Source organism: Jaculus jaculus, chromosome 3 (assembly GCF_020740685.1).
Source record: "Jaculus jaculus isolate mJacJac1 chromosome 3, mJacJac1.mat.Y.cur, whole genome shotgun sequence".
In the NCBI taxonomy this organism is placed as follows: Eukaryota; Metazoa; Chordata; class Mammalia; order Rodentia; family Dipodidae; genus Jaculus; species Jaculus jaculus.
The window spans coordinates 33,091,446-33,118,284 of NC_059104.1; the positions used below are offsets into that span (position 1 = coordinate 33,091,446).

The following is a 26,839-nucleotide window of genomic DNA, read 5'->3' on the forward strand; positions in this document are numbered from 1 at the left end:
CTGTTTTCTCAGTAAATCCTGTGCCTCTATTACTGCATCTGTGATGCCTACTGTCTGCTACATAAAAGATAGCAGAACAAGTGTGGGAGGATAAATGAATGATTCGAGTATATATATAAGAAAAACTATTTTGGTTCATAGGATACAGTAGTATTTTAGATGTTTTTAGGCATGAGTGCCATGAACATTCTAGGTTTGTACATCAAAAGATCTTAAAACATTGAATTTAGTGAGAAACCAATAAATGAATATCATGGTTACATTTTTTTTGTAGATAAGTAATATCTCAGTTTGATTCATAAAATCAGAAATGGATTTTATATATAATATATTCTTTTGTTTTATTTTTGGTGTTTTTAGGTAGGGTCTTGCCCTAGCTCAGGCTGACCTGGAATTCACTGTGTAGTCTCAGGCTGGCCTTGAACTTACAACAGACCTCCTACCTCTGCATGTGCCTCCACACCCAGATGATAATTTATTATTTTTATTTAAATATTTACAATTCATTTCTGTAGTTGGAAATTAACTTTTTAGAGTAATGTATACTTTGTACTTTAGTAAATCAACTCAAAATAATGCATAGTGAGGAAATACAACATTTTGTTGTATGGGACATATAAACTTCTTTTGGAAATAGAGTTCAGTTTATATAAATTTTACTAGCATTAAGTTAACATGATTCTCTCTTGGATTTTTGTTGTATTGGTACTACTTGTCTTTCCTTAAATTTGTGTGTATGTGTGTGCAGTACTGGTAGTAGTATGTTGTGTGGCACATGCACATGTGTGTGCAGTTACATATACCCCGTGTACATGTGTGCAGAGGCCAGACAACATTGGTTGTCATCCCTCTATCACGCTCTGACACTGTTTCCTTGAGATTAATCTCACAGTGAACCTGGAGATGTGGTTTTTTAGTTAGTCTGGCTGACCAGTGAGCCCCCAAAATTCTTTTGTCTCAAATCCATCTCTCAGAAATAGAGTTACAAGAATGTGTGACCATGTCTAGCTTTTTATGTAGTTGCTGGGGATTGAACTTAGGTCCTCATGCTTCTGCAGCAAGAGATCATATCTGCGAACCATCCCCCCAGCCGTATTACCTGTGCTTTTATGTCTATGAGAGAACATTATATATGTCATCTGTTATCTGTCAAATTTATTATAGGATCATAGTTTCAATTTGTCTAATTTTTAGAAAAATGATCAAAATGAGGATCAGCAGAGAGTATGGAAAAAACCTTGCTTTATTTTAAATGTTTTGTGATTATGTGTTATCATAATTATCTTCAAATACTGGTGACTTAATTAACTCTCAAATGTAGAATGTTTAAAAATTTTGAAGATTTTGTTGAAGTTGCTAAAATTTGAGGAAATTATACTTCTGTTCTATAAATAAAAGGCTGAAAACTTCATGTATAAATCAAATTTGTTTCTTTTCAAGATAAATGTTCACAAAAAATAATAATTTTTACAGTTTACAAAAATTAATGTGACTTGGTTGTTTTGCTTAGGGACTGTATCAGTGACAGTAGCTAATGTATGGTGAGGTTACATGTATATGCTGATGCATAGTGATGCTTCAGAAAGACATGACTTGATGAATGATAGTTATTATCTCTAAAGTGTTAGCTATTCTTTTCCACCCATTAGTGTGCAGCTCAGCTCAGCTCTTTACCCTTGTCTGCATATGCATATGTACACACATACACGTGCACATATGTATAACGAATATTTGGGTTTTACTTTTTAGCATCTAGGTTTCAACTTCATTCACATCATGTAGAAAAGTCAGTAACATCTTTATCTTGATACAGACCTGAATACATCTGGAAGGTCTTGTTATTCATTTAAAAATTAGCTGGGTATAGGCATTTTGAAAGGAAACATCCTTGTCTTCAATGAATGCATGGTTTTTAAATTTTAATATGTGGTATTAAAATATGATAACTTATTGTAATGGAATTTTTTGATTATCTATTTGACAATAACTAAGTGTCCAATAATTTTGTCATCCTTAAAGATGGGATTTTTTACTTTATAAACTGTATATGTAGATGATGGTTGGGATAGAGCTTCGAGTAGAGGAATTGGGAAAAAGGTATAATGTCCAAAATAGTTAAATAATTTTCTCATGCATTTTAGCTTGAATTACTTTTGTTCATTATAGTGTTTTCATTTTGTGAGCTTCTCTATGCACATACGAAATGTTTCTCCTCAGGCCCCCTTGTATTTGCTGGTCCTATTTTTATGAACCACCGAGAACAGGCTCTAGCCAGACTCAGATCCCATCCAGCTCAGCTAAAGCATAAACGGGACAAGCACAAAGGTATTTGGTCTTCATTATCACTTAGGTGGGATGCTTTCCCAATCTCTTCCACTCATTTGAATTTTGTCTCTTGGAAAATGCACAAACTTGACTCTTCTGCTTTGCTTCTGTCATGGTACAGCCTGAGGAGAAAGGATGCTGCAAGCGCTGCTGTGTGTCGTGTCTGTCATGCTCCCCCCTCTTTTGTTTGTGTTAACTCTCTTAACAAAGGAGACATCTTATGGTATATCTTTCCCATGTATCTTCAAATCTCATAAAATAGAAAGAAGGTGGAAACAGTATCATTGCCTTCTTTTTTATCCTTTATCTCTTCTTTGGTGACTGTGATGAAGCATTTCAGTCCTTTTTTAATACTGTTTAGTATGGGTTAGCATTAACAAAAGGATTTAGCACGGTAAAGTGATAAGACTGCCACTACATATTTCTAAGTATACAAATACTTGATATGATGAGGGCCAAGTAGAGATAGATGCAAGCAAAGAGTGAGTCATGTAGATGTGCTGTATTTCTTAGGAAAGGTAAAAGTTACCAACTGTGTAATTTGTTAGGAAGCTGTTCTGCATTATCCTTTGGACTCAAAGTTCTATGTTAATTGAAAATAGTTTTAGGGCATTCATTTGTTTTAAACAACTGATTAATAAGTAATAATATCAGAAAAGACTTAATACAGAAAATTTTGCATTTATATATAAATTGTAATGATTTTTTGCATAATGAAAAAGGTCTCTTTAAAGCTTAAGGTGCTTGCCTTTGAAGCCTAAGAACCCAGGTAGGATTCCCCAGTGACCATGTAAGCCAGATGCGTAAGGTGGCACTCACATCTGTAGTTCATTTTCAGTGGCCAATTCCTAGTGTTCCTGTTTTCTCTATCTGCCTCTCTCTCCCTCTTCCTAATAAATAAGTAAAACAAAGTATTTAAAAATATATAACTTGGGGCTGGAGTGATGGCTTAGTGGTTAAGGTGCTTGCCTACAAAGCCTAAGGATCCATGTTCGATCTCTCTCCAGATCCCATGTAAGCCAGATGCACAAAGGTGAGGCACACACAAGGTTGCAAATGCCCACTAGGTGGTGCAAATGTCTGGAGTTCGATTGCAGTGGCTGAGGCCCTGGCATGCCAATTTGCTCTTGCTCTCTCTCACTCTAAAAAGATAAAACAATAAAAACAAAATTAAAAAAATTAAAAATTGTATATCTTGACTGCACAGGTTACCATATTACTTAAATTTTTTTCTTCAAGAAACTTGCAGTCTAATTTAAAAAGTTTCATATGCATTATAGTAAAATCAGTTTTATTATTTGCCCTTCTTAACCTGTCATTTCATTATTCAAAAGCAAAGACAAGCCAAAACAGACAAAACGTGTATTTTTAGGAAGAACACAAATAGCTCAAAACATAGTATATATGCAGTAGAAATAAAATTTACAGTTTACCGTTTAATGTAATTAGTATTGTTTCATTTCCTGAGTAACAGTGTCATAAATAGTTACATCTATAGAGAAGTATTTGGACTAAACTAATGCAAAAATAAAAATAAAATAAGGTAGAGTCAGAATCTCTAGTATCTTGTACCATTATTAGAAGAGATGTTCTCAGTCAGTTTTCCCTTCGAATATATGAAAGTACAATTTTTGTAAGACTTTACCTGAAATAAAATATTCTCATTTTATAAAATAGTTATAAATGAATTAGTAAATGAAGCTCTAGGTTTAATCATTCTTCTGTCCGCTTTTGCATATTAATGGGCTGTGGAAGCTCTAAACAACAGCTCATCTGACAGCCCTTTTGCTGCCATGCTGGTACTCTTTGTATAGTTTTAGCAGTCTCTTTAGAAGGATGTACTTTATAGTTTTAGAGCATAGTTTAGCTGTTCGTGTATATGTCCATTCATCTTATCTTACGTTTTTGTAGGATGAGACAGTTTCATCTTGTTACTTCCAAATTGAATATATAATGTTTACTTAATTGGTTTGTGCCCAATTTATGTGAACTATTCACCACTTCCTAATTCCTATCTGCCCAGTCATTCTTTATGTTCACTGCTTGAATATTCCTTTTCCTTTCTAGTCATTGCTTTTATATTTTTGTGTTAATTTTTTCCCTTTATTTATTTTTAAATTATTTGCCTTTTATTATATCACTGAGTTCTAAACTCTTATTGTTTAAAATTAAGTTTAATTATATTGTTGGTACAAATTGCAGGAGAACAGTGAGGATTTTCTACATTGTGGCCTTTAGATAAGAGCTGTGGATTTTACTGTTAACAAGTGATTTCAAAGAAGGTCAGAGAAGGCCAGGGAGTGGCAAGTGTTGACTAGAGGAAAACCAGAATAAATAAGGCTGAATCAATAAGTATAATTCCATATAACATGATGAGTAATTTTAAAATATGATCATAAACTATAGTTCAACAGGTGCTTGGACTAATTTTTGTTAGGAACATTTGAATCATTCCAGAAATAGTCTTGAAATCTATTTAGAGTGACTGATGTGTCATTCTGAAAGCATGCTGTAAACATCTGGGTTTATTTTATACCTCTTTTCTGTTTGGAAGTGGTATGGTAAAGTGAAAATACGGCTTTTGTAACTAGAACTTAGTTTTCAGTCTAAATTTTTCATCTACTCAAACTATATGGTTGCTCATAAGTTTACTAGTCTCTCTATGTAAAATGTATCAGTATAAAGATTAAGATGTAGCGCACATATATACACACATGCGTACATCTACACACATATATGTATAGCCTTCACATAAAAAGCTTCTGTGAATACTAATTCCATTATTTTACTAGAACTCTTTTGCTTCTCTTTTAGAATCTTTCCCATTTCATTAAATATGTAGTTATCTTATATTTGCCGAAGATTTATGAAGTCAGTGATTTGATGATAAAAATTTGAAAGAACCTATGTATAAATTTAAATTTTGTTGTACCATTTGTGACTTTGTACTGGTTACTTGGTTTAATCACTCAACTCCTTCTTGGTAAAATGGTACAATAATACCTATCATTGGATTTCCATATTGATCCAAGCAGGTAACAATGGAAAGGATTGAACATTTTTCATACATGATTTTTCTTATTCATAAGAATTTGTGGAGTATATACTGTTGTTGCTATTTTATGTCTGAGAAGCTAGGACAGAAGGTCCAGTGTTCAGTTATCATGCCACTTGGCACTGGCAGAGCCAGGACTCCAGTCCAAACCCTTTGGCTGCAGTGCAAACAATCTCTTATCCGCTGTGGTATTAGAATGTTTACACTATTTAGCACAGATCAAGTGCTTACTTTGTATCAGGTGCAACCGTTTTTACTGGTTTGGTTTATTGATTTTGTTCAAAGTGTCTACTGTGTTCTGTGTGACTAATATTACCTGAAAAAGGACAGCTTAATTTAAGAATAGAGTCCTTTAGATACCTAGTTTTTTTCCTTCTGTATGCATATACAAATATGTATACATAAGGTATATATATTATTTTAGATACATATCTGGCAAAATATCTTAGCTGTTTTGATTTTATTACTATATTAGTACATAGGAGTATACATTAGGGAAATATAGATATACTTAAAGGGCCATTATGAAGATTGAGACCAGACTTTTTTGTTTCTACAAACTGAGATTACTTTTTCTTTGTGGTTCATTAATAATCTTCTGAATAATTAGCTTGAATAGAATTAATCTTGCTGAATTATGCTGGCTCTTGATTTGCATTAAATTATTGGCTGCTTAAGTACTTTTTCTTTATTTTACAAACTTTTATAAATATCCAAATTATTGGGATTTAGAGACTTTTTTACACCATGTGTTTGTTTATACACTTAATACATTTTTTAATTCTGTCAGTGCTGAAGAACTGCTTGCTTACTTTTCACATGTATTACGTTTTCACAATATATAATAATTGAGGTGCAGCTTTATATAGATCTGGAGTATTTAGATCAACTCTTTAAAAGTATTTTTAGTAGGAAGTCTACCTCTACATATTGGCTACTGTTCTTTTTGCTATTATGAGTTATTCAGTACATATTAGGCTTTTAAAAATTCCCTTTCTCTGATGCTGTGTCTGTGTTGTGGGGTTTGTATCTGTGATTAATCTCCAAGTCAATGGAGTGGACAAAACACTGATTCAAAGGTAAAATTTTCTAACCTAGATATCATTATATTTATATAAAATGGGAAGGTATTTGAAATATCTTAATCTAGAAATTTTAATATGTGAACATATCTTGTTTTTTATATTAAGCCACACTTAGTTTTAATGATATTTTTACCAATTGAGAGAAAGTTGTAAAATATCTTTACATCTGATATTGTATTTAAATAGTTTCTGGAAAACAGGTATTGCTTTTTGTGTACACCCTTGCTTGGATTTAGACACTCAGCTGCCTGTCCAAGATGAAAAGGCTTAAAACCAAGCATGTATTTCCTCTACAATGAAAGTAAATGTTGATATTTGTCTAGTTAGGTTTTTTTTTTCTTGGTCTAATTAGCAAACCCACGTTAGAAAATTTAGCAGAAGAGGAATCATTCTTTGGCCTATTATAGTAAAACCACTCACTAATTCAGAATTTATGATACTTCAGATGTAGTCATTGTGATCTTTTTTAAGTAAAAATTTCAAAATAATTTCTTCCTCTGAATTTTCAGGGTCAAACTTTTAAGGGGAAACCTGTCTAAAAACACTAGCTTTTCAAACCAAGGGCTCAAGAAATGAAGGATTCCTTCAGCGTGCTTTCAGCCTCTGGGTCCAGCAGTTAATTCTTGTATGTTAAAGGACATTCATGTTTATGGTACATTTTAATGTAACATTGGCCTATTTTGAAGTCTAATGTAGGTGAACAAATTTCATTTATTGTAGCACTTAATCTGTAATCTGTACTGCTTGAAAATAACAAAACTGAACTTTTACTTAAATCTTCTATAATTAATACTTTTTCAGTAAGTTACATAGGCCTACCCATTCTTTTATTCCGAATTAGTGCGGTTTTACTGTCCTTGTATATAAAGAGCCTAAAGCTTTTTGAAATGATAGTCATTTACATATGGAACAGGAAGCCATAATTTAGGTCAAGTTTTATTATGTAGATATTACTGATAATTAAATAAAGAGAAATAGATGGAATGGAAATTAAATGACTATGTTATTCCATTTAATATTCTAAAATGGGCAATCAAATACAGAATTAAAAGTGGTTCTATAGATTCAAAAGTATATCTGTATGTTATTATACTTGTTTAGACTTAATACACCACAGGAGAATGGTTCATATTAGTTGGTACTTGAAATTCCTGCCATTTTCATTTATTCTGTGTCCAAAGAATTTGGATTTTGATGATATAAAGGTAATGTTTTGTGCTATGGTGTATAGCATTTGACTCAAAAAAAGCAAATTGTCTGTCTTACAACTTCCAGAATTCAAGTTTTTATACTCTGGAATGTGGGTGTTATGGTTAGAATGCCAGAAATTCAAAATCGAATGCAGAAAGCAGTGATGAAAAGACACAATGTGAGCTTAGACAAAGAAATTATAAACAGGAAGAAAGAGAAATGAAAGCACAAAGATGTGTATAGATGTACCATTTGTGGGCAAGAAGAAGGTCACAAAACAGAATAGTTGTGGTGTAAGGTAGAACAGGAGACATGATTGAGAATTGGCCGTTATACTACAATATATTTTAAAGTTCAGTTGAGTTCTATCATGGTTGATGGACAGTGTAGCCTTTCTGAGATCTGTTTGAAACATATGTCACTTGTGAGTCTACTAGGAATTTTTTTATGCTAAGCACTAACAGTATCACTAAGTAAAAATAATTGTTAAATGACTTTGCATGTAAACATTTTTATGTAAACTAAATTTTCACATATAAGATTTAAATTTTGCATTTAAAACTTGATTTCCATAACTTAATTGTCCATTTTCATTACACAGCTGATTAGCTTCATAGGTTTTATCCATCTCTAGATAGTCTTCCTTTTTATTGATTCAGTGACATGCAAACAGAAGTAAGTGCACTGTTGAGCTGCGCAGATTTACTTCTCTGCAGGTAGCTTCTTGATCTTTCCCTCTAACAACAGATTCTTCCTGCTTGTTCTTTTTAACATTTTCTCTTTTCTTCCATAGTAAACATTTTGAAGATTTTAACTTGAAAATGAGTAATGGCATAATTATAAATTATACCATTTGCAGATGGAAGTGGAGATAGAGGAGAAAAGGATGCAAGCAAAATCACAACATATCCTCCGGGTTCTGTGCGATTTGACTGTGAGCTCCGAGCAATACAAGTCAGCTGTGGATTTCACCATTCAGGTAGCAGCCCAGACAATAGGGCACAACTGCCATTTTTACAATTGCAGTTTGTTTTTATAGCTATACTAGGTAACTTGTTCAGTTTTGATGAGCCTAGCTATGCGCCAGAGTGCAATATCTCTTGAATCTGTAAGAGCTTCATCTTTTAAACACCGTGGTATGATGAAACAAGAACTATACTTGTCCATCTGTCTGCTGATGGACTTACTTTGTGATTCAAGAAAGTTCCTAAAAATAAAATAATTCCAGAAATCTCTTTCAACATTGAATTGCTGTGATTTTTATACAATGGTCTCATATATTGTTAATGTTTACTGAGAAATATGTATCATCAATTTTACTATCTTAAAATATATGAAATAATTAAATTCTTAGTAAAATATTGACAATCAATTTAAATAGCTTATACTATTCAAACTTTTATAAAAGTTGAAATTTGAGGCAATATTCTTTCATATTTGATACAGCTTTGACAGACATTAAGTCCTCATTGATGTACATCGCTGTGGAGAACAGTCAATTCATCTGTTGTCTATAAACAGGTTATTTATTAAGGAACAGTATTTTATATATACTTAGCCATTATAAAGATTTTGCAACTAACCTGAACAAATGTTTTATTAAATATTAATGTACTCAGTAGTATTTATGAATGTTTAAAAGTATGTATTATGAAAAGCATGCAATTTTATGAGTTATAGAATATTTTTCCAGAAATTGAAATTACATTGATTTCTCATTCATTGTAGATTTTTCTAGGATTCTACTACCTATTTTTAATAACTATAAATTTTAGATAGTGAAAAAACATTGATTTCTCATTCAATATAGATTTTTCTAGGATTTTACTAACTATTTTTAATAACTATAAATTTTAGATAGTGAAAAATAATACTGTTTCAGTATAGTTATGTTGGAATTGTGAAATGTATATAATGAAAATACAAAATTCTGTGTTTTGATTTCAGTGGTTTTGATGGAAAATGGAGATGTATATACATTTGGATATGGGCAGCATGGGCAGTTAGGACATGGAGATGTCAATTCCAGGTACTGGCCGAATTTTCTTTTGGATTGTCTTAAATACTAGACTAGTTTTCATACACCCCCACCCTTCTTTTTTTTTTCTTTTTGTCTTTACATACTTATTTGTAGAATTTTATGCATATATAAAATCTCTCATATAAATCATATATTAACTATGTATACTTGTAGAACTTTATAAATAACTCTTCAGTCTAACGCTCTCCCAACTGAGCTATTTCGGCTGATAAATAACTCTTAATATATATACAGAACTAAAATACTATGATGCTGCTTAGTAAATTATGATGCATGAATTATTTGGTTTCTGTCTTGTGATCAGGTGCTTCTGTGGATAATATTGTAGCTTAAGAAAAGTCAGTGTACATCTTCTGAAGTTTAAATATGAGTGATTGTGACTGTCACAAAAATACCACTATATTATCACAATTCTGTTTTAAAGCTACACAAAACAATAGAGAAGACAGTGAATATCTCCAAAGTGTATTTTTCAAAAATCTTCAGTGTGTCTTGGTTATAACTCAGGAGCACAGTTCACTCATTGGAAGGCACTGGTTTAATCCTCAGCTTTGCACATAAGCACACAAAATGAACAAAAATAAAACTCACAGAAAGTTTATTTATTTTCCCTGGTAGTATTGTTTTGAAATATTTGTTTAATAATAATGCAATGTCATTGAAACTTGAATAATTTTGAAATGGAAACTGTTGGTCTGATGGACTATTTTGTCTCTTCTGAGTAGTGAATAATTGTTAGAGACCACTAGTAGTCATTTCCCAATAGCTGTTCATCATTATTTCAGTTGGTGGAAGAGTTTCAGTTGGTGACATAGCCATGCAGCTAGAGACTTGCTTTTCTCAGCCTTTACAGCAGCAGGGTGTGACTGTGAAGCAAGGTGATATGTACACCTTGGGAATTGTGTTGTTGAAAGGAGGGGGCATGCTTTCCTACTGTCCTCCTCTCTTCACAGTGTACTAGTTGAAAGCATGCTTGCTAGAAGAACTGGACATGTCGTAAGAACTCATCAGTGGAAAGCTATATATTGAGAACGATGATGGTACAAGTTTTTGGTCCCTGCACCATAAATTGCCATCAAAGGGGCATCTGTACTTCCTCATTTATATTCATTTGAAGAAAGAAGATCTCTTCTCCTTTCCACTAAAATCCAGTTTTCCTTGTTTTGCCTTGAACTCACCACATTGCTGTGCCATTTTTATGATAGAGGCTAGTGAAGTATATGTAAGACAGGCAGCTCTTAAGACTGTTTCTCGTGAAGACTGTGGCAGGGAAGAAAAAGGTTTTTTGTTGGTTTTCTCATTACCATTATTGTTACTGTCTTTGGCTGGTGATTATTTTTGAGTCATAACTGGAAAAGAGGCATTGTTGTTACATATGGTGGAGCTCAGTCATATGTGCAGTGGACAAGGGCACTGCCTCACACAGAATCGTGGTAGACAACTAAATATTCCAGTCTTAACTACATGGAAAAGGAAATAGTGCAAGCTCCAACTATACTAAAATTCCATCCTTCACATTATTTTTGTCTTACTGTGAACTGTGTGCAGCTGATACCCTGCCACGCCACATTTGGCTTCAATGCCCATTGAAAGGAAGGTTTTCAAATGAAGAGACTTTGTAAAGATGTTGCCTATTGTTCTTGAGTCTACCAGGGGGTGCTGTGAGTTCTTGCAAAATCACAGCATTATGATCAGGATTTGGAATAGCTGAAGTTTGTCATTTCTTGAAATATGCTAACTTTCAATGTTGAAACAAAGTATTATTTTTAAAAAATATATACATTCTGGGCTGGAGAGATGGCTTAACAGTTAAGGTGTTTGCCTGCAGAGCCAAAGGACCCAGGTTCAATTCCCCAGGACCCATGTTAGCCAGATGCTCAAGGGGGCACATGCATCTGGAGTTCGTTCACAGTGGCCTAAAGCACTGACATGCCCATTCTCTCTCTACCTCTTTCTCTCTCTCTCCCCACCCCCACTTAAAATAAATAAATAAATAAGAGGAACAGCCAAGAAAAGCTCTTGTGAGATCTTCAGCTGCTTAGATTTGTTATTTTCGGACCAAAAAGTTTCACTCCTGCGTTAATTATAATTAAAAGACTAGTGCTGGACAGATCACTTAGCAGTTAAGGTACATGCCTGTGAAGCCTAAGGCCTAGATTTGATTCTCCAGGTCCTACATAAGCCAGATGCACATGGTGGCATGTGCATCTGGAGTTCGTTTGCAATGGCTGGAGGCCCTGGCATACCCACTCTCTCTCTCTCTGACTCTGTCTCTCTCTGACTCTCCCTTTCTCTGAATAAAAAATAAAAAATCTTTTTTAAAAAGTTAAAAGACTGTACACGTGGTTAGGGCAGAGCTGAATGGGGTGAGAGTGTAGTTTGCCTGCATACCATTCCCAGTGGATTACCATTTCAAGACTGCTTCTGCCTTAAACACAATACTTATCCTGTCAGTCTAAATTTGTGTGTTACTTGCATGGTAAAGGCCTTTGCTCTATTATTAATTTGGAAAGGAGTTTATCGCTTAATTTGGAAGAATAATTTCAGAAGAAACAAAGCACACATTAATTACCACAAAACAATAGAGAAGACCACTATCTCCAAATTGTATTGCATATATCTAGATATAATGATCCTACTGCCTCAAGCTTCTCAAGTGCTGGAAATTTAGGCATGTTCCAACATAACTAGCCACTATAGCTACTTTAATTTAAAAAAAAATTATGGGATGGAGTGGTGGCTTAGCAGTTAAGCGCTTGCTTGTGAATCCTAAGGACCCTGGTTTGAAGCTCAGTTCCCCAGGATCCAGATGCACAAGGGGGCGCATGCATCTGGAGTTCTTTTGCAGTAACTGGAGGCCCTGGCACACCCATTCTCTCCCTCCCTCCCTCCCTCCCTCCCTCCTTCCCTCTCCCTCTCTCTCTCTCTCTCTCTCTCTCCCTATTTCTCTCTGTGTCACTCTCAACTAAATAAATAAAAAAATGAACAAAAAATTTTATTAGAGAGACAGAATGGGCACTCCAGGACCTCTAGCCACTGAAAACGAACTCCAGATATATGCAACACCTTGTGCATCTGGCTTATGTGGGTACTGGGGAATAGAATCTGGTTCCTTAGGTTTTGTGGACAAGTGCCTTAACCTCTGTGCCAACTCTCCTGCACTATTTAAAATTTTTAAAAAATTATTTATGTAGCTGCTATTTAAAGTCAAATATCAAATAGATTTCATACACCATTTCAAGATATGGGTCAATCCTTCTATGGTTTATTTTGTTGTTCACTATGCTTCAGAATTTCTGAGTTCCAAATTATTTTACCATTTTGTCATAAATGAAGACCTTTACTGTGAGGAAGAAAGTGTAACTTTTTGAATTGAATAATATGCCTAAATTTCAATTTTTTCCTTTTCTCCTGTCCTTATACACTAATATGCTACATTATCACTCTGTTTACATATAGACAACTTTCATATCTTTGATTAACCACTTCCTATTACTTACATTAAGCAGTTTTTGTATACTGTAGTTTTCAGATCCAGTCACATGGATATACAATCACTATATCTAACCAGCACACTTGCACATATATATAATTTTTTATTGTTTTTCCTTTGCATTCTAAATAGTTTAATAAGTAGACTCAGTTGACATAGAAACAGTTCAAAGACCTGAATTTGGAGATGAGTAACCAACCAACTTTTGGGGAAATCTTTTAAGTTCTTTAGATCTACCTGTAGATGTTTTTAAAGATATTTTATTTTTATTTATTTATGATAGAGAAAGAAGGAGAGAGAGAGAGAATGAGAGTAGATATGCCAGGGCCTCCAGGCACTGCAAACAAACTCCAGATGGGTACGCCCCCTTGTGCATCTTGCTAACATGGGTCCTGGGGAATTGAACCTGGGTCCTTTGGCTTTGCAGTCAAATGCTTTAACCGCTAAGCCAGCCCTTCAGTCCTCTACCTGTAGATTTATTTTGATAATCAGTAACAGCATTTTATGTGAAAGTATTCTTTAACCTGCATACAAGGAAAGTATTTTGCATTCTCCCTTCAATCTGTTTGGCTTGAACTTGGATGTGTCCATGAAGACTTTGGTTCACCATGCAGCCCTCTGGAGTGACAGTTGTTTGTTTGCCAAAGCTCTCTGCCATAGTATTGAGGCATGCATACCCTTTTCATTGCTCTTCCCACCCATATTCCTCCATCTTCAGGGAGGGGGTGCTGCCACTTTTTTGAGGAATGGCCATTATGTTCTACTTTCCTTTTATTGTTTGCTTCCCTGTTAGTTTATGAGTCACTTTTCCTCATTGATAATTTTGTGTGACTCACAATGTTGTTGTTTTTTAAACATTGGGTCTTATAACTGCTATATCATGCTAATGGTCTCATTTAGTTTTCTTATCTTGACACTCTTACAGTATTGAATTTTATTTCTACCTTCATGGAAATCCTTCTCAATAACCCCAAACTAGATTTGCACAGTTCCTTTCTGAATCCTTAAGTTTAAACATCTGTAATGCAATGACAGTTTCTTCTTGGCTTATGACCTTACTTTATTTGATGTAATCAATACTGTAGTCTCCCATCCAAGTATTAAGTACTAGCCAAGCCTAATCCTACCTAATCAGACCAGATGGGGCACATTCAAGGTGGTTTGGCCATAGGCACAATATTATATTCCCTACAGCCTTCTAGTTGTGTTTTTTTTTTTTATTTTTTAAAATCCTTTTTACTTTATTCCTTCTCAAATTATAGGTTCTTTTAAAAAATTTTTTTGGCCGGGTGTGGGGACGCACGCCTATAATCCCAGCACTCGGGAGGCAGAGGTAGGAGGATTGCCATGAGTTCAAGGCCACCCTGAGATGACAGAGTTAATTCCAGTTCAGCCTGGACCAGAGTGAGACCCTACCTCGAAAAACCAAAAAAAAAAAAAAAAAAAATTTTTTTTGTTCATTTTTATTTACTTATTTGAGAATGACAGAGAGAGAAAGAGGCAGAGAGAGAGAGAGAATGGGTGCGCCAGGGCCTCCAGCCGCTACAAAGGAACTCCAGACGCATGTACCCTCTTGTGCATCTGGCTAACGTGGGTCCTGGGAACTGAGCCTCGAACCAGGCTCCTTAGGCTTCACAGGCAAGTGCTTAACCACTAATCCGTTTCTCCAGCCCAAATTATAGGTTCTTTAATCTCTTCACTTCTGCTCTTGCCAGTATCCTGCATGAATCAGGTTGTATATTTTCAGTAGCTCTACTTTCAGACATCTGGAAAGAAATAAATCACCATACCTGTATAATTTCACATAATTCCCAGATTCACTCAGTTCCTTCACCATGGGCAATTATCCTACTGTTTTGTAGTTTTGAACTGTATGTCTTAGAATCTGTTGAAACATGATGAAAGATATTGGCTCTCTTTAGAGGAAAAAATATGGATAATTTTTATAATGTCCATAGAGCTAATGATCTGAATGTTTTCTTGAAAACTTGGGGGTCTGCAGTTATTCTGAAGCTCAGTCATGGCCTTCTTAGAAATCTTTGGCTTTAGCTTGAAAACCAGTTCTGGGGCTAGAGGGAAGGCTCAGTATTTAAGGCTCTTCCCTGCAAAGCCTAATGACCCATGTTTGATTCATAGGTACCCGCATAAAGCGTAGGTACCCGCATAAAGCCAGATGCACAAAGTAGTAGATGCATCTGGAGTTCCTTTGCAGTGGCTAGAGGCACTGGCATGCCTGTCTTCTTATATTTTCTCTTCCCTCTCTGCAAATAAATGATTTTTTTAATTTTTACTTTTTTTTCCTGATCTAGATGTTTATCTGTACCTGTCACCAACAACTGAATAGATGATGTAATCTAGAATGTCTTTGTTCAACATTCGTTCTCTCAGCACAGCATCTGCCTATTAACAATCACAATAATCACAACAGAAATTAAAAAGTATTAGAGGGCTGGAGAGATGGTTTAGCTTGCCTGTGAAGCCTAAGGACTCAGGTTTGATTCTCCAGGTCCCACATAAGCCAGATGTACATGGTGGCACATGCGTCTAGAGTTCGTTTGCAGTGGCTAGAAGCCCTGGTGTGTTCATCCTCTCTTTATCTATCTGCCTCTTTCTCTGTCTGTCTGTTGCTCTCAAATAAATAAATAAAAATAAACAAAGAAAATTAGAGAGGAACTTTTTCAGCCCACCAAACTCATATTGTACCTGTATCATTTCCACACTCTCTTACTTTTGCCACAGCAAGAGAGAGGTGTGCTTTCTTTTACCCCAGAATCTTCTGCTTTTTCTTTTGGGGTCAGTATTTCCCTTAGGGCTATAGTTCTTTTTCTATTCTTCTGACCTCCTTAGCTCTTGATTTTTATTGGTGCCTTTAAACTTCCTTAAGTCTCTGTATTCTGAATAACAGCCTCTTCTTCAACTTCGTTTTTTTGTTTTGTTTTGTTTTGTTTTGTTTTTGTTGTTGTTGTTTTTTTTTCTTCCTGAGATAGAGTCTCACTGTAGCTCAGGCTGACCTGGAATTCACTGTGTAGTCTCAGGGTGGTCTCTAACTCAGGGCGATTCTCACACCTCTGCCACCCGAGTGCTGGGATTAAAGATGTGCACCACCACACCCGGCTTCATTTTTGCTTTTCACTGTTGGGTTTCCTTTCTTTTTCTCTTTACTGCAAGATTACCTTAAGGAGTTTTGCCTGTTCTACAACCTTACCTATAACACCATGTCTGCTACAATGTGGTGCCTGCTGCTACCATATACACCTTTCTGCTGCTAAATGGAGTGGCTGCACCCGTCCCATTAGAGCATTTGCCTTGTGCCTCACTTTTCCATCTCAAAGCCTTCTTTTTAGATAACTCTCCTAATGCCACATTTTCCAGGAATTTTTTTCTTCACTGGTATTTCCTGGTTGTCTTCTCCTCTCCATACCAAAAATGTTAGAAAAGACTCTTGAAGACTAGCACTCTTTTCTCTCTTTAGTAATCTGCCTAGATCATAGAGCCTATTCTTCATGGTAATAAGTGAATGATTCTACCATCCACCTCACTGCATAAAGTACAAAACTTCCTTGCCCAACATTTGGTCATTTCCCAAGGCTAGCTAGTTCTGTGCTTTAAGTAGCTATTAAACCCTTATATTTCACAGTGTTGCTAGTGCACTAGTTCATCATAAGTTACCCACATTTAAATATTTCCAGTTGTTCTCTTTCCCCTTTCCTTTTTATTCTTTTGTTGCACTCTGATTTTTTAAAACATACATTTTAGAATCTAGAATATTGTAATTGCAGTGTTTCAAATACAAAGCTATCCTTTGGTATGTGTTCTGTTTATATAGCGGTTATCATACTAATACATGTAAGAGTTACTAAAATAATTAAAAGATAATTAATAAGAGTAGGAAAGGACAGTAGGGTGCTATTTATTATAACAGTTTCCATTTAAGTGTTTTCTCTATGCCAGACACTATCCAAACACTTCTTTATTGTATCTAGGAGCCATGTGGGATAGATAGTTTCTTATTATTCTTCAAGTTATAGAATAGAAAATCAAAACACAGTTAAGTCAGAGTGACTTGTTCAGAGTTGTGGTCTCACTGCCATGAATGGAGTAGGAGTCAGTCCGGGACCATCTACCTCTGTGGCTATAAGCTACTGCTGTTATGCCTCTTAGTCTGCATGTTCTGCATCCTCTCCTGCTTTGTTAACATAAGAATGTAGCATAGTCATAAAAGTTAGCAAAAAAAGACTGTAAAATTAATTATTTCATCTAGTTTTTGGACTGAGTTTCTCTTAAGGCATCACATGGCTTTTATTTTGTCCAACAAATGTGTAACTGATCCCTAAAATGACATTTAGTGTACAAGGTTAGCATATTTTTTCCTTTTAATATAAAGGAATCACCGGTATTTATGTGTCTTTTTGATATCTTCCTCAGCATTAGTGCCTGTATCATTTTCATCCTTGTTTACCTAGCACAGGGTTAGGCATGTAAATAAGTGATAACTGAATGTTTCTCACAGTGCCTTTTACCTTTTCTATTCCCTATTTTACCGTTGATTCATTGTTTTATATTCCAGTTTAATCTTGTAAAAAATTGAACTTTTTTTTTTTATACCTAGGGGATGTCCCACTCTTGTTCAAGCCTTGCCAGGCCCTAGTACACAAGTCACTGCCGGCAGCAACCACACGGCAGTCCTTTTACTGGATGGACAGGTCTTCACATTTGGAAGTTTTTCTGTAAGGAATGTTTTAACCATTAATAATACTGTGTTGTGCCATTGTCTTGTACTTTGTCTACATTAGCTACTTTCTCTGGTTCCAGTGAAATTCTTGTGTTATGATAATTGCATGTGCTTATTTCTTGACTCTACCCTAAACGCATGAAACATGAATGACAGTCTTTCAAATAATCTCTACTTCAGCATTAGAATTAATAGAATTTTAATACCTGTGTTAGAATTGGGCATGTTTATTCCAGATCAAAACCCTTTGAGCATTTAATGGAGCTAATTCTGTTATATTCTCATCTAATTTGTAAACAATAATTCTTCTTCATAACTATTTCTATAATGGAACTTTCTCAAAACTTAGTTTTTATTTAATATCATCCTTTACTTTTTTCTTTCCCTGTTTCTTTCTCTCTTTCTCTTTACCAAAGCTTGAAAGGTGTGAAAATGCTCTGAGAGTTTTGTGTAGTTTGGCACAGTGAATGTCAAGGAAAATCCCCCTAAGACCACACTAATAAACCTTCTGCTATCTCTGATATGGGTAACTGCTCAAATGTTTACAACTCTTACGAAGCATAACTGTGAACTTTAAAACTATGTTTTATTTGGAAACAGTTTTAGAAACTTAAATAATACCCGTGTCTAGAGAGTGACCATATATACGTTTAACCAGATTCACTGTTGCTAGTAGCATGTTGTACACATTCTCTTAACTCTGCACATATGCAAACCACTTTCCCTCTGAGTCTTTTAAGAATAAATTGCGGCTGGAGAGATGGCTTAGCAGTCAAGCACTTGCCTGTGAAGCCTGAGGATCCTGGTTCGAGGCTCTATTCCCCAGGACCCATGTTAGCCAGATGCACAAGGGGGCGCACGCATCTGGAGTTCATTTGCAGTGGCTGGAAGCCCTGGTGTGCCCATTTTCTCTCTCTCTGCCTCTTTCTTTCTATCTGTTGCTCTCAAATAAATAAATAAAAATAAACCAAATAGTAAAAAAAAAAGTTGTCACCACCTTAAAAAAAAGAATAAATTGTATCCACTCTAGACATTTACTCATGAATCCCTTAGTTCATGCATTGTAGTTGGCTTAGTAATTGTTTTTTGGAGTCTCTGCCCTCTCCTTCTAGGTTCAGGCACTGTCTTTGCTGTGGCATCTCTTTAATATTTATCAGCTCCTCAGCATGCCTTGGGTACTATAACATTGACATTTTTGAAAAATATGGCATGTTTAAGCAATTAGGTTCTTTAATTTTGTGTCTCTGATATGGTACAAAAATAATGAACTCAGAAAAGTACATCCCCTTCCATTTCTTTGGCGTCCCTGATTTTCCATATCCTTCCCTGAATGTTTGTAGATACTGAACACATTGTACTCCAGTTACCCTTCTTGTGATTCATCTCTAGAGAGAAGTAGATGTGCACACGTGGATACATGTGCCACTTCCACCCAGTATAGACACGTGGATAAGTTTATGTATGTGCATATGCGTGCATGCCTACATATTGTAGGTGTATTGTACATAGTCATTGCCCCATCCTAACTTTTCAGAAGATAGTATCCTATTTATGCATGCGTACTTTCCTGTTTTCATGTAATGTACCTCTTAGGAATTTCTCCATGTCACTTCATACAGATCTTCCTTATCCTTTTGATCTCTGTGCAATTCTCTATTGTGTGTATATATTGCATCTTATTCAGTCAGTTTCTTAGACTTAGACATTTCAGTACTTTTCAACACTTTGCAGTGATAGTGCATATCTTCAGGGATCTGTTTTGAGGTAAATTCCATGAAGTGTGAATGCTGGGTCAAAGGTCAATATCTGGGTAGGTTTGTCAGTTTTCACAATCTCCCTATATTTTGCATTCAAAAATAAGAGTGCCACTCTCCCCACATCATTGCTAAGAGAGGAGTGTGCTGTCATACCTTTTAATTTGTACCAATTTGACAGATAAAAAGGATACTGCTCACTTTAAAACCCTTTTCCTGTAGCTGTTGCTTTGAACTGTCAAATCCTGGCCCATTTGAAAATCTGGCATTAAGAGTGGGAGTTGGTCTCTTGGAGGGTCTTGTCCTGTCTGCTCTGTTTTGCTTTGCCTCACTCGACACTCAATATCCACAGGCCTGTGGGGAGTGGCTTTCTGCCTCTCGTTATACTTGTTGACAGACTATGAGTTCTGCTGCTTCCTAGAACTGCTGAGGGTTTGAGTTGTGTGTGGGTTTATTTTCTCAGTGTGTTGGCCTTGTATCTGTTGGTGGGGAATGTGTCACAATATGAAGTCAGTTCATCATTGTTCTCTACATTCAAAAATTCTAGTTGCAGACTTCTTTGAAATTCGTGTGCTAGCCTTTCTCCACCCCTGTGGGACAGTTTAGGCATCTTACAGTTTAGCTGCTTTTCTTCACATTAGTTGGATGGTACAAAGGGAATGCTTATTTATTTCAGTTAGTCAAGATATCTTCTTTTTTCTCCCAAAGTGGAATTTATCCTTAAATATTATTTTTCTTTGTCTAAAAACACACACTGAAAAGAGGTACCAATAAACATGAACTATTAGGTTACTTCTATCTGTCATGTGCTTGTCACTTTCCATCCCTTTGCTTTCTGCTGAGGACTGGAGCTATATAGTTGCTTTTGCAATCAGTTTGTCATTTTCTAGCTGGGATATTGAAGGAATTTTAAAAAATAATAGAAAATTGATAGTTGAAATAGTTGAATGAGAAATGAACAAGAATGTTTTCAGTACTCTATGTACCTTTGATCATAAGGTTGTTCTTGTTGTTTTGTTTTTGCTGCACTTAGTTGCTCATTCTCATTGGTGACATAGCTTTAAGGATCCCGGTAGCCTTGATAGAGGTTTCTGGAGGGGCAGTAATATGGGGAAGAGAGCTCCTGAGTAAATTGCCTGATCTAGCTTTTAACATTCTTTTATTACACACACTGGCTTAATTATGAGAAAATTTCTATTTTGTTTTTAAAATTTTTTTGGTTTGTACAAGCCAGGGTCTTACTAGCCCATGCTGACCTAGAGCTTACTTTGTAGTCCCAGTAAGTAAAGTTCTTCCCAAACCAGCAACTATAGATACCCAAAAAGCCATAATTTTTTATTTTATTAATTTACTTACTTGAGGGGGGATGGGTATAGCCAGGGCCTCTAGCTACTGCAAATGAACTCCAGACACATGCACCACCTTGTGCATCAGGCTTACATAGGTACTGCAGAATTGAACCTGGGTCCTTAGACTTCACAGGCAAGCACCGTAACTACTAAGCCATCTCTTCAGCCCATAAAGCCATGATTTTTATGTGAGTTAACATACATTTAAATCATCACACCTTGGGCTGGAGAAATAGCTTAGTGGTTAAGCATTTGCCTGTGAAGCCTAAGGACCCCGGTTTGAGGCTCGATTCCCCAGGACCCACGTTAGCCAGATGCACAAGGGGGCATACACATCTGGAGTTCGCTTGCAGTGGCTGGAAGCCCTGGCACACCCTCTCTCTCTCTCTCCACCTCTTTCTCTCTCTGCCTCTTTTTCTCCCTGTCATTCTCAAATAAATAAATAAAAATGAACAAAAAAATCACACCTTATCATAAATTTTTCCTCTTTGTCTTAAAACATGAATGAGTCCAGTGTGCGGATGCTTACCTTTAATCTCAGCACTGGGGAGGCAGAGTTAGAAGGATTCGTGTGAATTCAAGGCTAGCCTGGGGTGTGAATTCCAAGTCAGCCTGGACTACAGTGAGAAGACCCTACCTTGGAAAAACAAACCAACAATATATATATATAAATTAGATAATTTACTAATACTTTATGTAAGAGTTGCAGCAAACATTTTGTACTAGAATTCAGTTTGTTTTTTGTTTTTGTTTTGACTGCTACCCAGTATATGAGTTTAAAGATTGCTTCTTTTATAATGTCAACTTAAAAAATCATGGTGAATTTTCTTTCTTTTCTTTTTTTTTTGTCCAGATAGTCTCACTCTAACCCAGGCTGAACTGGATTTCACTATGTAGTCTCAGGGTGTCCTTGAACTCACAGCAATCCTCCTACCTCTGCCTCCCAAGTGTTGGGATTAAAGGCGTGTGCCACCATGCCCGGCTTCAAGGTAATTTTTAAATGAAACATTTGTAATATAATCTTTAAGCATTATTTACTTTAATACTGTAGTTTTTTAAATTTTACTTATTTATTTGAGAGAAAGAAAAGAGACAGCAAGAAAGAATGGTCATTTGAGGACCTCCAGCTGCTATAAACAAATTCCAGACACATGTGTCACCTTGTGCGTATGGCTTATGTGGGTCTTAAGGAGTCAAACCTGGGTTCTTTGGCTTTGTAGGCAAGTGCATTAACCACTAATCTATTTCTGCAGTCCAATAGTATTCTTTTAAATGTAGGTCAATTAAAAATAGTTTGGGCCGGGCGTGGTGACACATGCCTTTAATCCCAGCACTTGGGAGGCAGAAGTAGGATAATTGCTGTGAGTTCGAGGCTACCCTGAAACTCCATAGTGAATTCCAGGTCAGCCTGGGCTAGAGTAAGACCCTACCTCAAGAAACCAGAAAAAAATTTCTGTATATTTTTTGCATTAAAAGAAATTATTGGGGTGGAGAGATGGATTAGCAGTTAAGGCACTGGCCTGTGAAACCTAATGACTCAGATTCATTACTATGTAAGCCAGATACACAAGGTGGCACATACATCTGGAGTTCATTTGTCGTGGCTGGATGCCCTGGAGCACCCATTATGTCTGCCTGTTCTTCTCCCTCCCCCACCTCTACTAAATAAAAGAAAACAAAATTTCAAACTTAATTTTTTTTTTTTTTTTGCTTTGCTAGAGACTGCCCAGGAATAATAGAAGTTATCATATCATGGGACTATAAAGTGAGTTCCAGGCCAGTCTGGGCAAGAGTGAGACCATATCTGGGAAAAAAAAAAAAAAGAACATTTAGCCAGGTACAGTGGTGTACGCCTTTAATCCCAGCACTTGAAAGGCAGAGGTAGGAGGATCACCATGAGTTCAAGATCAGTCTGGAACAAGAGAGTGAGTTCCAGGTAGGCTGGACTAGAGTAAGATCCTACCTCAAAAAAAAAGAAAGAAAAGAAAAGAAAGTACTAAAACGATATAAGAATAAGATTACATGTAGCTATTTTATCTATTTTTCTTAGCATTATAAAACTTATTATTATTTATCCAACAATATTTTCAGTTTTATTTATTTAAATTTTCAGAAAGGACAGCTTGGCCGACCCATTTTGGATGTACCATATTGGAATGCAAAGCCAGCCTCCATGCCCAATATTGGATCAAAATATGGAAGAAAAGCCACTTGGATAGGTGCAAGTGGGGACCAGACTTTCTTACGAATTGATGAAGCACTCATTAATTCTCATGTGCTTGCTACCTCGGAAATTTTTGCTAGCAAACACATAATAGGTAAATGGTTTGTCTTTAACTATAGGCATACAGTCTAATAGATTTTTCTATGCTTATGTGCTGGAAAAAGTAAGATCTCTAAACTAGAATATTCTTAAGATAGTGATAGAAATGTGAGTTAGATTAGAGAAATATTTGGTTTAAGTAAATAATTGAAATTGATTTTTGTGAGAGGTTATAATGATCAAACTTTAAAATTGCATTAAAGAGGTATAGCATAAGGAGTAGGAACATTCATTATGGATCTAGACAGCCTGATTTTTATATTTTTATCTTTTTGTTTTTCAGGGTAGGGTTTCACTCTAGCCCAGGCTGACCTGAAATTCCCTATGTAGTCTTGGGGTGTGCGCCACCACACCCAGATGGTTTTTGTTTTTGTTTTTGGGGTTTTGTTTGTTTTTCAAAATAGGGTGTTTCTTTAGCACAGGCTGACCTGGAATTCACTGTGGAGTCTCAGGGTGGCCTGGAACACATGGTGGTCCTGCCACCTTTGCCTCCTGAGTGCCAGGATTAAAGGTGTGTGCCACCACACCCGGCACGGCTGTTTAATTCCTAATTCTTCCACTTAAAAAGATCTTTTACTTAAATCGTTTAAGTATATTTGAGTTTTTTCATGTGTGAAATGGTGATACTACTACTTTCCTTTTGGGCTTGGGGAAATAAGGAAAAGTAAAAAATATGTGAAATGATAGGCAAATGTTTTTCCATTAGGTTTGGTACCTGCTTCTATATCAGAACCTCCTCCATTCAAATGTCTTCTGATAAATAAAGTGGACGGGAGTTGTAAAACTTTCAATGACTCTGAACAAGAGGATCTGCAAGGATTTGGTGTGTGTCTTGATCCTGTGTATGATGTAATTTGGAGGTATGCATATGAATTCATAAAATAAAATGGTGTCAGCAAAACAAATATAAAATTTAACAGTATGGAATTTGTTTCTGAATGCACTCAGTATGTAACGTGAAATCATTCCAACAGGAAAAACTTACACTAGATTCAGTTCATTATATCAAGCTAGTTGGACCTTGTCCTTTTCACATGTGGTGAAAGCAGTGAATGGAATAGATGATCCTATGTGCTTCCCAGTCCTTTATCTTGTTCTCCAGTGTTCTGGAAGCAGCAGTGAAGACAATCTCCTCCTCTGTTTTTGTAAAAAAGCTGGAGAGTTATTTTCCTTTATGTTTGGATAAAAGTTTGTTCCTGTTATCTTGACTTGGCAGCTCTGAGTTCTTGGTTTTCCTCCGTGAGGCCCATGGTTGTCCAGGGTCACGGAGTCACAGAGCCATGCCAGCTCATCTCAACTGAGCTTCTTGTCCACATCTGCTTCCCTTGCTAATTCTTCAGGAGCTACTTCTGAATAATTAATAACCTGTGTATGTAAGAAGCAGATTAACTGTTAAGGAAGCCAATTTTATTTTCCAGTCTAAATTTACACAAATTATACATTTGTGTTTTTTTTACACTAAAGAGAAGCACATGTAGGATAAAGCATAACCATCCTTTTGATCTTTTCCTTTCCCCATAATAATACTACTTTCTGTATTGATCAAAAGTGTTATGGTTTACATTATTTGACATACTTTTAAATGCATGTATTTAATTCTGTGTAAGAGTGTAATTATTTAAAAAACTAAAATTTTCCTCAGTAGTAATTTAGAGATATTTTCTAGTTATTAAAGAACTACTTGGTTATTTAAACTGTATAGATTTCTTTAGATAGGATAAATTACATATACTTAACTGCTTGCCCATTAGTGGACATTTTAGATTGCTTTTTAGTCATGACTTTACCTGTGATGCCCCACAGAACACATACGAACATAGTCACTCAGAGTTTTAGATAGTGTTTCAAAAAGTAGGTTGCTGAGTAGGCTCTTTAGGGCTGGAGAAATGACTTAGTGGTGAGACACTTGCCTGTAGAGCCAAAGGACCCAGGTTCAAATACCTGAGACCGAAATAAGCCATATGCATTAGGTGGCACATGTGTCTTGAGTTCGTTTGCAGTGACTGTAGACCCTAACACACCTTTTCTTCTCCCCCCACATAAATGAATAAAATAAAATACTTAAAAAGTGGCCTCTTCAATAATGCGTGGTGGCACACGCCTTGAATCTCAGCACTTGGGAGGGAGAGGTAGGAGGATTGCCATGAGTTTGAGGCCTCCATGAGACTACAAAGTGAATTCCAGATCCATTTCCCCAAACTGTCAGCAGCAGTAAGCAGTACTATTATTGTTTTCTATATTTACCATTTTGATTACTCTATTTTTAATTTATATAATTTATTTGAGAGAGAGAGAGAGAGAATGGGTGCACCAGGGCCTCCAGCCACTGCAAATGAACTCCAGACACATGTGCCACCTTGTGCGTTTGGTTTACATGGGTTCTGGGGAATTGAATCTGGGTCCTTTGGCTTTTCAGGCAAGCATATTAACCACTAAGCCATCTCTCCAGCCCCTTGATTACCTTATTTAATAGATCTCTGTTGACTGTTGAACGTATGCTTTTAGGCTTGGAGACTTGGTTAGGTTTTTGAACAAAAAGCACACACACACAAGGACAGTTTCCTGGTTTCACTTCCCTCTGTTTTTTCCTCCCTCCTCCTATCTTTCTTCTGTCTTACTTTTGTTTCCTCCCCCTGCCTTCCTTCTTCAATTCATACTGAGATCAGTTAGAGTAAACTCCGCCATTGAACTGAAAGATACAGCAAAGAGCATTAGTCATAATGACACAGAGACACAAGAATATGAAAATATGAAAGCTTAGACATTTGAGGACATTTAATGAGAAATTTAATAGGCATTCAGTAAGAAACAGATAAAAGATCATAATGTACATAGGTAGGCAGTATTGTAATGGTAATGCCTGGGAATTTTCCAACCAAAAAATTTAGATGCTTGGATATTAGAAATTAATTACATGTTTCTACTATCTACAAACAAATGATATTACATTGATGCTATAGAACACTAAGATCAAAACATGATCTTTAGAGCAACCAGAAAGAAAATAATTATTATTTGCCAAGGAAAAATGTTACTAATAATATTGTATTATTAATAATGAAAATATTACTAAAATTATTAATATTACTAAGACTTTTCAAAAGTAAAATGCAATATTACTGTTACTAATTTCAGAATTTCTATCATAAAATTTGTATTGTGTAAAGTTCTATTTTCAGTTTTTTTTATTCTTTAAAAAAAACTTGAGTCTATGTTTTTTTTAATTTTTTTTAACACTTTTTTTTTCAAATTTATTTATTTGAGAGCGACAGACACAGAGAGAAGGACAGATAGAGGGAGAGAGAGAGAATGGGCGCGCCAGGGCTTCCAGCCTCTGCAAACGAACTCTAGACGCATGCGCCCCCTTGTGCATCTGGCTAACGTGGGACCTGGGGAACCGAGCCTTGAACCGGGCTCCTTAGGCTTCACAGGCAAGCGCTTAACCGCTAAGCCATCTCTCCAGCCCAAGCCTATGTTTTTAATTAACTTAT

The 26,839-nt window shown here is 35.8% G+C and overlaps 1 protein-coding gene across 2 annotated transcripts in view; it reads left to right on the forward strand.

Moving 5' to 3' along the window:
• Nucleotides 1-26,839, forward strand: part of Mycbp2 (MYC binding protein 2) — a 263,847-nt gene that overhangs the window by 92,833 nt on the left and 144,175 nt on the right. For both annotated transcript variants that reach the window (XM_045144931.1, XM_004651034.2), the window contains exons 18-23: nucleotides 2,218-2,325; nucleotides 8,516-8,635; nucleotides 9,604-9,685; nucleotides 17,800-17,917; nucleotides 23,139-23,343; nucleotides 24,055-24,208. In XM_045144931.1, the coding sequence (XP_045000866.1) occupies nucleotides 2,218-2,325; nucleotides 8,516-8,635; nucleotides 9,604-9,685; nucleotides 17,800-17,917; nucleotides 23,139-23,343; nucleotides 24,055-24,208 (787 nt within the window). The remainder of the gene's footprint in view (nucleotides 1-2,217; nucleotides 2,326-8,515; nucleotides 8,636-9,603; nucleotides 9,686-17,799; nucleotides 17,918-23,138; nucleotides 23,344-24,054; nucleotides 24,209-26,839) is intronic.